The following is a 12411-nucleotide window of genomic DNA, read 5'->3' as shown; positions in this document are numbered from 1 at the left end:
ATCAATCAACTTTTTTCTTATATAGCGCCAAATCACAACAAACAGTTGCCCCAAGGCGCTCCATATTGCAAGGCAAGGCCATACAATAACCATGAAAAACCCCAACGGTCAAAACGACCCCCCTATGAGCAAGCACTTGGCCACAGTGGGAAGGAAAAACTCCCTTTTAACAGGAAGAAACCTCCAGCCAGAACCAGGCTCAGGGAGGGGCAGTCTTCTGCTGAGACTGGTTGGGGCTGAGGGAAAGAACCAGGAAAAAGACATGCCGAGAAGGGGGGCAGAGATCGATCACTAATGATTAAATGCAGAGTGATGCATACGGAGCAAAAAAAGAAAGAAACAGTGCATCATGGGAACCCCCCCACAGTCTACGTCTAAAGCAACATAACCAAGGGATGGTCCAGGGTCACCCGATCCAGCCCTAACTATAAGCCTTAGCGAAAAGGAAAGTTTTAAGCCTAATCTTAAAAGTAGAGAAGGTATCTGTCTCCCTGATCTGAATTGGGAGCTGGTTCCACAGGAGAGGAGCCTGAAAGCTGAAGGCTCTGCCTCCCATTCTACTCTTACAAACCCTAGGAACTACAAGTAAGCCCGCAGTCTGAGAGCGAAGCGCTCTAATGGGGTAATATGGTACTACGAGGTCCCTAAGATAAGATGGGACCTGATTATTCAAAACCTTATAAGTAAGAAGAAGAATTTTAAATTCTATTCTAGAATTAACAGGAAGCCAATGAAGAGAGGCCAACACGGGTGAGATATGCTCTCTCCTGCTAGTCCCCGTCAGTACTCTAGCTGCAGCATTCTGAACCAACTGAAGGCTTTTTAGGGAACTTTTAGGACAACCTGATAATAATGAATTACAATAGTCCAGCCTAGAGGAAATAAATGCATGAATTAGTTTTTCAGCATCACTCTGAGACAAGACCTTTCTGATTATAGAGATATTGCGTAAATGAAAAAAGGCAGTCCTACATATTTGTTTAATATGCGCTTTGAATGACATATCCTGATCAAAAATAACTCCAAGATTTCTCACAGTATTACCAGAGATCAGGGAAATGCCATCCAGAGTAACGATCTGGTTAGACACCATGCTTCCAAGATTTGTGGGGCCAAGTACAATAACTTCAGTTTTATCTGAGTTTAAAAGCAGGAAATTAGAGGTCATCCATGTCTTTATGTCTGTAATGTCTGTAAGACAATCCTGCAGTTTAGCTAATTGGTGTGTATCCTCTGGCTTCATGGATAGATAAAGCTGGGTATCATCTGCGTAACAATGAAAATTTAAGCAATACCGTCTAATAATACTGCCCAAGGGAAGCATGTATAAAGTGAATAAAATTGGTCCTAGCACAGAACCTTGTGGAACTCCATAATTAACTTTAGTCTGTGAAGAAGATTCCCCATTTACAAAATGAGTCCACCCACCACTTTAATCATATCTTAGATCTTGTTCTGACTTATGGTATGGAAATTGAAGACTTAACAGTATTCCCTGAAAACTCCCTTCTGTCTGATCATTTCTTAATAACATTTACATTTACTCTGATGGACTACCCAGCAGTGGGGAATAAGTTTCATTACACTAGAAGTCTTTCAGAAAGCGCTGTAACTAGGTTTAAGGATATGATTCCTTCTTTATGTTCTCTAATTGCATATACCAACACAGTGCAGAGTAGCTACCTAAACTCTGTAAGTGAGATAGAGTATCTCGTCAATAGTTTTACATCCTCATTGAAGACAACTTTGGATGCTGTAGCTCCTCTGAAAAAGAGAGCTTTAAATCAGAAGTGCCTGACTCCGTGGTATAACTCACAAACTTGCAGCTTAAAGCAGATAACCCGTAAGTTGGAGAGGAAATGGCGTCTCACTAATTTAGAAGATCTTCACTTAGCCTGGAAAAAGAGTCTGTTGCTCTATAAAAAGCCCTCCGTAAGCTAGGACATCTTACTACTCATCACTAATTGAAGAAAATAAGAACAACCCCAGGTTTCTTTTCAGCACTGTAGCTATTGAGCCGAGTATTCCTTTAACTTTAACTAGTAATGACTTCATGACTTTCTTTGCTAATAAAATTTTAACTATTAGAGAAAAAATTACTCATAACCATCCCAAAGACGTATCATTATCTTTGGCTGCTTTCAGTGATGCCGGTATTTGGTTAGACTCTTTCTCTCAGATTGTTCTGTCTGAGTTATTTTCATTAGTTACTTCATCCAAACCATCAACATGTCTATTAGACCCCATTCCTACCAGGCTGCTCAAGGAAGCCCTACCATTATTTAATGCTTTGATCTTAAATATGATCAATCTATCTTTATTAGTTGGCTATGTACCACAGGCTTTTAAGGTGGCAGTAATTAAACCATTACTTGAAAAGCCATCACTTGACCCAGCTATCTTCGCTAATTATAGGCCAATCTCCAACCTTCCTTTTCTCTCAAAAATTCTTGAAAGGGTAGTTGTAAAACAGCTAACTCGTCATCTGCAGAGGAATGGTCTATTTGAAGAGTTTCAGTCAGGTTTTAGAATTCATCATAGTACAGAAACAGCATTACTGAAGGTTACAAATGATCTTCTTATGGCCTCGGACAGTGGACTCATCTCTGTGCTTGTTCTGTTAGACCTCAGTGCTGCTTTTGATACTGTTGACCATAAAGTTTTATTACAGAGATTAGAGCATGCCATAGGTATTAAAGGCACTGCGCTGCGGTGGTTTGAATCATATTTATCTAATAGATTACAATTTGTTCATGTAAATGGCGAATCTTCTTCACAGACTAAGGTTAATTATGGAGTTCCACAAGGTTCTGTGCTAGGACCAATTTTATTCACTTTATACATGCTTCCCTTAGGCAGTATTATTAGACGGCATTGCTTAAATTTTCATTGTTACGCAGATGATACCCAGCTTTATCTATCCATGAAGCCAGAGGACACACACCAATTAGCTAAACTGCAGGATTGTCTTACAGACATAAAGACATGGATGACCTCTAATTTCCTGCTTTTAAACTCAGATAAAACTGAAGTTATTGTACTTGGCCCCACAAATCTTAGAAACATGGTGTCTAACCAGATCCTTACTCTGGATGGCATTACCCTGACCTCTGGTAATACTGTGAGAAATCTTGGAGTCATTTTTGATCAGGATATGTCATTCAAAGTGCATATTAAACAAATATGTAGGACTGCTTTTTTGCATTTACGCAATATCTCTAAAATTAGAAAGGTCTTGTCTCAGAGTGAGCTTCTGGTTGGTCTCCTGTGGAACCAGCTCCCAATTCAGATCAGGGAGACAGACACCCTCTCTACTTTTAAGATTAGGCTTAAAACTTTCCTTTTTGCTAAAGTTTATAGTTAGGGCTGGATCAGGTGACCCTGAACCATCCCTTAGTTATGCTGCTATAGACTTAGACTGCTGGGGGGTTCCCATGATGCACTGAGTGTTTCTTTCTCTTTTTGCTCTGTATGCACCACTCTGCATTTAATTATTAGTGATTGATCTCTGCTCCCCTCCGCAGCATGTCTTTTTCCTGGTTCTCTCCCTCAGCCCCAACCAGTCCCAGCAGAAGACTGCCCCTCCCTGAGCCTGGTTCTGCTGGAGGTTTCTTCCTGTTAAAAGGGAGTTTTTCCTGCCCACTGTCGCCAAGTGCTTGCTCACAGGGGGTCGTTTTGACCGTTGTGGTTTTTACGTAATTATTGTATGGCCTTGCCTTATAATATAAAGCGCCTTGGGGCAACTGTTTGTTGTGATTTGGCGCTATATAAATAAAATTGATTGATTGGTTGATCTGTGCTCCCATCTGCTAGCACAGACAAAAACCTGCTGTCTTTGATATCTTTTTGAATCTGGTCTCTAGAGGTTTCTGCTATAGCCCTAATAAAATCTCTGCAGGCATGGTCATTGTGGTAGGTAGAACCTACATCTATGCCATTTGCTTTTTGAAGTTTGCAAAGACTGCCAAATTTTGCCTTTGGCAATTCACTTTTTGCAACATAAAATGCTCTTCTAAAAAGTCTAGTCATTATATCCTGCTGTGCTTTGTTCATGTGTTGTATGGTTTTTGCAATTGGTGTCTCTTCTGGGAATAAAGCTGCAGACTGGGCACTAATGCACTTCTTATGTGACAGGGAGTTGTCATGGGTTCTGATGGGGTCTTTCCTTAAATTACTAGTACCAAGTACAAAAGCATTGTTGGAGTCAGAAACTGTAGGGAATTGACGACACACTTGACAGAACATTTGTTGTTTGGGCCGCTGAACAGGCGGTACTGCTGGCCCACCACCACCAGATGGTGCCCTGCTTGAAGTGTGGGCTTCAAGCACGAGGGCGTCATAGCAACCGGGAGTGACAGCTGTCACTCGTCATCAGCACCAGCTGTCACTCATCACACATCATCATCACAATAAAGGCCGGACTGCCACTCCACCTGCCACTCCTAGACGATATACTCATCTTTTCTCCGGATCCTGAGACCCATGTCAAGCATGTACGTCAGGTCCTGCAGCGGTTGTTGGAGAACCGGCTGTTTGTGAAGGGCGAGAAGTGCGAGTTTGTCCTTCCTGGGGTTCATAATCTCCTACAACTCCGTCGCCCCTGATCTGGCCAAGGTTGCGGCAGTGAGAGACTGGCCCCAACCAACAAACCGTAGGAAACTGCAACAGTTCCTCGGTTTTGCACATTTCTAACGGAGGTTCATCAAAGGCTACAGTCAAGTAGTTAGCCCCCTGACAGCCCTGACCTCCACAAAAGTCCCCTTCACCTGGTCGGATCAGTGCGAAGCCTCGTTTAGGGAGTTGAAACGCCGGTTCTCGACTGCACCAGTTCTGGTGCAGCCCGATCCCAATCGCCAGTTTATTTTAGAAGTGGACACCTCTGACTCAGGGATAGGAGCAGTGCTATCCCAGAGCGGGGAGTCCGACAAGGTTCTCCATCCCTGTGCCTACTTTTCCTGCAGGTTGACCCCGGCTGAAAGGAACTATGACGTCGGCAATCGGGAACTTCTAGCGGTGAAAGAGGCTCTGGAGGAGTGGAGACACCTGTTGGAGGGAGCATCTGTACCATTTACGGTTTTCACGGACCATCGGAACCTGGAGTACATTCGGACCGCCAGGCGTCTGAACCCCAGGCAAGCCTGCTGGTCACTGTTCTTCGGGCGTTTTGACTTTCGGATCACCTACTGCCCCGGGACGAAGAACCAACGATCTGACGCCCTGTCCCGGGTGCACGAAGAGGAGGTCAAGACCGAGCTGTCAGACCCTATGGAAACCATCATCCCTGAGTCCACTGTCATGGCCACCCTCACCTGGAACGTGGAGAAGACCGTCCGGGAGGCCCTGACACGGAGCCCGGACCCGGGGACAGGTCCGAAGGACAAGTTGTACATCCCACCAGAGGCCAGGGCTGCGGTCCTAGACTTCTGTCACGGTTCCAAGCTCTCCTGTCATCCAAGGGTGGGAAGGACCGTGGCAGTGGTCCAGCAGCGCTTCTGGTGGGCGTCTATGGAAGCCGACGTCTGGGAGTACGTCCAGGCCTGCACCACCTGCGCCAGGGGCAATGCCGACCACCACAAGGCCCAAGGCCTCCTCCAGCCTCTGCCCGTGCCTCATCGCCCCTGGTCTCACATCGGCCTGGACTTTGTCATGGGTCTCCTGCCGTCCCAGGGCATGACTACCATCCTCATGATAGTGGACTGGTTCTCCAAGGCTGCCCACTTCGTGGCCCTCCCGAAGATCCCGACGGCCCAGGAGACTGCAGATCTCCTGGTCCACCACGTCGTGCGTCTGCATGGGATTCCATCGGATATCGTCTCAGACTGTGATCCTCAGTTCTCCTCTCAGGTCTGGAGGAGTTTCTGCAGGGAACTGGGGGCCACCGTGAGTCTCTCGTCCGGGTACCATCCTCAGACGAACGGACAGGCAGAGCGGGCGAACCAGGAATTGGAGCAGGCCCTCCGCTGCATAACCTCGGTGCATCTGACGGCCTGGAGCAACCATTTGGCCTGGATCGAGTACGCTCACAACAGCCAAGTATCATCGGCTACTGCCTCTCCCCGTTTGAGGTGTGTTTGAGGTACCAGCCCCCATTGTTCCCGCTAGTGGAGGGAGAGGTCGGGGTGCCCTCGGTCCAGGCCCATCTGAGCAGGTGCCGTCGGGTGTGGCGTGCTGCCCGCTCTGCCCTGCTCAAAGCCCGGATGAGGGCCAAGGACCATGCAGACCGCCGGCGTGCCCCAGCCCCTACGTATCAGCCTGGGCAGGAGGTTTGGCTTTCCACAAAAGACATTGCCCTGCAGGTGAAATCCCAGAAGTTGAAGGACAGATACATTGGACCTTTCACCACACTCAAAGTCCTCAGTCCAGATCCACCCGTTTTTCCATGTGTCACGCATCAAACCTCATCACGTTTCACCCCTCTGTACCCCCGGACTGGCGCCGCCTCCTGCCCGGATCATCGACGGGGAACCGGCTTGGACCGTGCGCCGGCTCCTGGATGTCCGTCGGAAGGGCTGGGGGTTCCAGTATTTGGTGGACTGGGAGGGGTATGGACCTGAAGAACGCTCCTGGGTGAAGAGGAGCTTCATCCTGGACCCGGCCCTCCTGGCCGACTTCTACCGGCGTCACCCGGACAAGCCTGGGCGGGCGCCAGGAGGCGCCCGTTGAGGGGGGTTCCTGTTGTGTGGGCCGCTGAAGAGGAGTTACTGTTGGCCCACCACCACCAGATGGCGCCCTGCTTGAAGTGTGGGCTTCAAGCACGAGAGGGCGTCATAGCAACCGGGAGTGACAGCTATTACTCGTCATCAGCACCAGCTGTCACTCATCACACATCACCATCACAATAAAGGCCGGACTGCCACTCCACCTCCCCGCCGAGAAATCAGCTACCACTCAAGGTAACTTTCTCTGCGGTAATTTTCTGTTACTAAATGTTGTTCTGTGTGCAGCCGTTTTCCTGTGGCTACAGTCTGAAGCTGGATTGGCGGAAAGTGTGAGCGCGACATCTTTGCCTCTCACTCCTTCCAGGGAAGTTGTTGGGTATTTTCTCCTCCAAACATTTTTAAAACCTTTAACAAGACAAACAGAGTCAAGAACCACCAGTGAGACAGAAAGTCAAATTTTACGCGCGGAGTGCAGTCAGGCTATACACCAAAGCTACACTAAAGTCTGGCCTGCGCTCCCGCTCTTTTTATTAAGGACTTCCCTACATACATGGGCGGTACAGCTCCTAAGGGGAGGAGTGATAGCGCGTGAGCTGTTGCCACAGAACCGCTGATTGCACAATACATTCAGGACGTTCAGAACCTTTTTAATCTTGGGCTTGATTAAGATGTGTTTAAGACATCTATCGATTAATCACACTTCTTCTGACACAAGGACTAATGTATCATAATCACACTGTGGTTGGAACATTCAATTCTCTATTCTTTATCTCACTGCTCCGCTTATGGCTGCATTCTGCCTGGGTCATCTTCACATGTCCTGAAAAAGAGCTTAGCGTGCACACAGAGATACCACAACTTGCAGAAGCACGTCATGTCACATATCTTAAGTAACCTTCACCCATCACATCAGTACAGTACACTTTATCAGAGCAGAGAGAACTACATTCTACCAGAGCAGAGAACACAAACATGCATGATAAAATAAAACAGTGTATCTACAGAATAACTCCAACAGAAGTGACTGACAGGAGCTGCACGGGTGCACTGTTTCTGGAGGTGGAGGTTCTCCCTCCCGGAGGGACTGAGCAAGGAAGGATTACTGGGTGTGTCTTCACACACCCACCATTAACTGTTTCTGTTTCTGCCAGCAGTACCAGGTCTGACAGCTGGAGACGGTGGCCACCTGGGACTCGGGACTTGGCGGCTCCGGTGTTCTTCAGATCCGCTGGTGGTGGAAGCCGTGTGGGATCCAGCTCTTCTCTGGACAGATGTCTTCTATCCTCGAGCCTGCCCACACGTCACCTTGTGTATGATTGACTGTACTCCTCAATTGTTATTGTCTGTATTCCGTTGTGCAATTCACAACATTAAATTGTTACTTTTTGGCTTATCCATTGTCCGTTCATTAATGCCCCCTTTTGTGGGTCCGTGTCACTACACTGTCACAACAACATTGTTTTGTTCACCTTATCATATTCCAGCCAAGGGAATTCCTTAGTCCATGAAACCACAAATGTGTGCTTTCTTTTTGCTTCATAGTCTGATTTTTCAGAACTCTTTCTTTTTGGGCTGGCTTGTCGCTCTGTTCCTTTGGAGGCTGGCTGCTCTGATGCTGAATTGGCCTGGTCCTGTGTGGTTGCCTGTTCATCTGTGCTGGACTGTCCCTCTTTCTCTGCCCCCTCATCATTCTGACCTGTGTTTTTTTGGCTGTACAGAACTAAAATATCGATGTAAATCCATCTTTGTTCAAAAAAAAGAATAAATTAATTAAATAAATAAATACAGTTGTTTCGCACATGTGCGTTTTTTTTTTTTTTTACTTTATTAACCTACCATCAAAAGACATCTATATTGGTGTGTTTGCAATGCTTCAATTCTGAATAGTAGCGTGGTGACTGCAGACTAAACCAGCAACTGTTTTGCTTCCTATTCTTCCCACTTCATCGTACTCGGTGCTTCGTGAACATGCGCCTGGCAAGTGTGTGCGGCGTGTGAGAAAGCAGGCGGGACAGCGAGAGAGAGAGAGCGAGCGAGCGAGCAGGAGAGAGAGAGAGAGAGAGAGAGCGAGCGAGCGAGCAGGCGAGAGAGAGAGAGAGAGAGAGTGAGCGAACAGGATACTGGATACTCATACTCATACTCATACTGAAACGAGTATGCAGCTCAACCCTAATTAAATGTTTTAAAAGTCTCTTCGGCTGCTCCCTTGTCTTCACTCAGGGTCACCACAGCAGATCTGAGGTGGATCTGCAAGTGTTTAAGTGTTTATATAAGTAAAATATAAAAAATGCAAAAATTTAAAGTTTTCTTAACCTTGACTTTTTTTAAAAAAAAATTCTGAGTTATTTTCTATCCTTTATTCTAATCTACACAGCTTGTACATTACTTGCAAAACATCAGTTTCTCCACATCATTTGGTGACCAGGTGCTATTTGATGAGAATGGTGATGCCTTACCAGTCTATGGCATTGTTAACTGGCAGTGGCTCCCTGATGGAACAATCAAGGTTAAGAATGTGGGTGTGGTTCATAAGTCACTGTCAAAAGGTGAAGATATCAGACTTGAAGAAGACACAATCTTCTGGAACTGGCAGTTCAAAGAGGTCACAAGCTAAACTAACATGATTTCAAAGAAAAGTATCAAACAGTGAAATGGTGAAGAATAAGAAAATTTCTTCTGATTCTGTAGCCACCCCGATTAGTGTGCAGCAAAAGCTGTCCATCTGGCACCCGCATGGCAAGAAAGAAAGGCAAGCCGATATGCTGTTTTGACTGTGTGCCATGTTCTGAGGAAAAGATCAGCAATGAGACCGATTGGTGTTTTTTTTTTAACTTCAGCTTTCCTTTGAGAATAAAATGAATACATTTTCTCTTTAGGCTCCATGGATTGCACCAGTTGTCTGGCCTAATCCTCAGCATAACCAATGTGTTCCTAAAGGAACTGAGTTCCTGTCCTACCATGAGCCTCTGGGTATCTGCCTGACTGCTGCCTCATTGCTGGGGACATTTATCTGTTCTATTGTCCTCAGGATCTTCACATATTATTGCAGTACACCGATAGTACGAGCCAACAATTCAGAACTGAGCTTCCTGCTCATAATTTCACTAAAGCTGTGCTTTCTGTGCTTGCTGCTGTTCATTGGCCGACCTCAGCTGTGGACATGTCAGCTGAGACATGCAGCCTTTGGGATCAGCTTTGTGCTTTGTGTCTCATGTATCCTGGTAATAACCATGGTGGTTCTGGCTGTGTTTAAGTCCTCCAAACCAGGAGGTGGAGCCAGGATGAAATGGTTTGGTGTCAGACAACAAAGAGGGACAGTTCTGGCTTTGAGTTCTGTCCAGGCAGTAATCTGCACTGTTTGGCTTGTCTCTTCCTCTCCAGCTCCTCATAAAAACACTCAATATCACAATGACAAAATAGTTTATGAATGTGTTGTTGGATCCACAGTTGGTTTTGCAGTGTTATTGGGTTATATTGGCTTTCTGGTCGTCCTCAGCTTCCTGCTTGCATTTCTGGCCAGGAATCTTCCTGACAGTTTTAATGAGGCTAAACTCATCACTTTCAGCATGCTGATATTCTGTGCTGTGTGGGTGGCATTTGTCCCAGCTTATATCAGCTCTCTGGTAAATATGCAGATGCAGTGGAAGTATTTGCCATCTTGGCCTCCAGCTTTGGGCTTTTGATTGCACTGTTTGGACCCAAATGTTACATTATTCTCCTAAGACCTGAGAGAAACACAAAGAAGGCAATCATGAGCCGAGATATTGAGGCTTAACCTTCAAGTGGCTGAATGGGGTCATTTGTGACCCCAGCTGTACACTCTAAAAATCTGCTGACTCAATGAGAAAAATTGATGTAACAATTTCCATTGATTTTTGTGAGTTATTTCAACTTTCAACTAAGTTGGTGCCATAAGACTTCTCGAGTTAAGTTGAAATAACTTTAAACAAATCTATGCAAATTGTTCCATCACTTTTTCTCGTTGAGACACCAGTTCATTTTTTAGAGTGGACATGTGGCATTGTTACATTGACATCCGTACAAGTCTGACTTGTCAAAGCTTCTTGGGGAGATCAGTGGAGATCAAGATTTCTGTGTGAAGAGGGTAGCAGGTATAAGAGTGAAGGAACAGTCAGGATCTGATGAAACAGGAATAAGGGGTCACGAGTTTAAGATGGCAGTTATCTCGACAAGAAGGGTAACAAGAACTTCAGTCATGTACTCCCAACTTCCTCCCATGTAGAGAGCATGAGGTGGGTTAAAGACCCATGTGCGTTTGTTCTTGTCCAAGAAATCTTGTATTTCCTGGTTATTGCACTGATTTGTAGTTATCATAAGCTCCTTCCACGCCCCCAGGAATTTAGCTCTGCAATTGGATCTCAGTTGTTTTACTGGACCACAAATAGACATGAAGGCATTGATGAAACTGGATGACTCCATTGACTCAATTACCTCTGATACCTAAGCAGGTTCAAGTAACAGCCCAATGCTTTCTGTTGGCTAGGCCTCCATGTGTTTGCCAAGAACTGATTCCCCAAGGTCCAGGCATCTACACCAATGTAAGTAAATGGTGGACAGACTGTTACATGGTCCATTGGTAGGTCTTTTGGGTTTCTGTGTTCCACCTCAATTTGTGGCATGTGACACAATGTTGAATGACAGAGCTGATGCAATGTTTTCCACCAACAAGCCATAGGCCAGCTGTTCTTATAGTGCCCTCTGTAAAATGGCATCCCTCGTGCTGTACTTGTTGGTGATAATGTTGACAATGTAGTTAAATGGTGCTTTCCTGGGATGATGAAAGGATGATCATTCTGCATGTCGGCTTGTGAAAGATGACCTCCAACTCTGAGGCAATCTGTGTCATCTTTGAAAGGTGACAGGTTTTTGAGGGGAATTTGTCTGGGTATCTCTTTCTAGGCTTCGATGTATACAGACTCTTTCCATGTGCTCTACTCTTCAAGCATCTTATCTGGAAGTGGGTTGTCCCATTCACCTGCGTCTGTTGAGAGCTGTTTTCGAAGGGCCCTGCCTTTGATGCTGACTGGTGCTGTGAAGCCAATAGGAACATACAAACTGTTTATGATGGAAAGTACCCCTCTACAAGTGTAGGGCTTTTCAGTATTCAACACCTGAAAGGTGAACTCTGTTGTAAGGTAATGTCCCAGCTTATACCAAGACTCCTTTGCATTGGTGGACTGTCTGCCCCTAGGTCTAGATCCTTCAGACCCTTTGCAAGATCCTCCTTGTGGAACGTTTTCATCACTGTGATGTCGTTGGAGGCAATCTTATGTAGCCTCAGGCTGGACCTCCTCCCCGACCTCAAAGCAATGGAACATTTGCTTAATATCACAGTGACAGCCACCTTTTCTTCATGCACCCACATGAGCACACCCAGCAGGCTGTTGTTGAGATTCGGACCAGTAAGAAGAACATTATTGACTATAGGGCATGCCTTTGTGGCATGCCGTATAGTCAATAATGTAGAGCAGCCACACATTCGCTAAAAGTGAGAAACATATTAACAAACAGAATTTTCAGTTTTCAAATTGCCTTTTTTTAAATAAAAAAAGCCATATTTACAAATACAGATTCATTTGTAAAACCCACCACACATTTCAGTAACTGTGTTATACCGACCAGCCAACCACCTACGTCAGAAAACTAATGTACCCATAATGCAATGCGGCATGTGTGTCTAAACACTAAAACCTTCAAAATTAGTGCATTACTTTAAAACTAAAATGTATAG

At 45.6% G+C, this 12411-nt stretch overlaps 1 protein-coding gene across 1 annotated transcript in view; it reads left to right on the top strand.

Moving 5' to 3' along the window:
* LOC117508970 (extracellular calcium-sensing receptor-like) overlaps positions 1 to 10434 on the top strand; it is a 38666-nt gene extending 28232 nt beyond the window's left edge. The window contains 4 exon segments of the mRNA XM_034168798.1: positions 9034 to 9261; positions 9348 to 9477; positions 9555 to 10277; positions 10280 to 10434. Coding sequence (XP_034024689.1) covers positions 9034 to 9261; positions 9348 to 9477; positions 9555 to 10277; positions 10280 to 10434 — 1236 coding nt within the window.
* Positions 10435 to 12411: the final 1977 nt, after the last annotated feature.

The sequence above is a fragment of the Thalassophryne amazonica genome, chromosome 4 (genome assembly GCF_902500255.1).
Source record: "Thalassophryne amazonica chromosome 4, fThaAma1.1, whole genome shotgun sequence".
Lineage (NCBI taxonomy): Eukaryota > Metazoa > Chordata > Actinopteri > Batrachoidiformes > Batrachoididae > Thalassophryne > Thalassophryne amazonica.
Note: the sequence above shows the minus strand (reverse complement) of the source record. Positions and strands in the feature narration are given on the sequence as shown.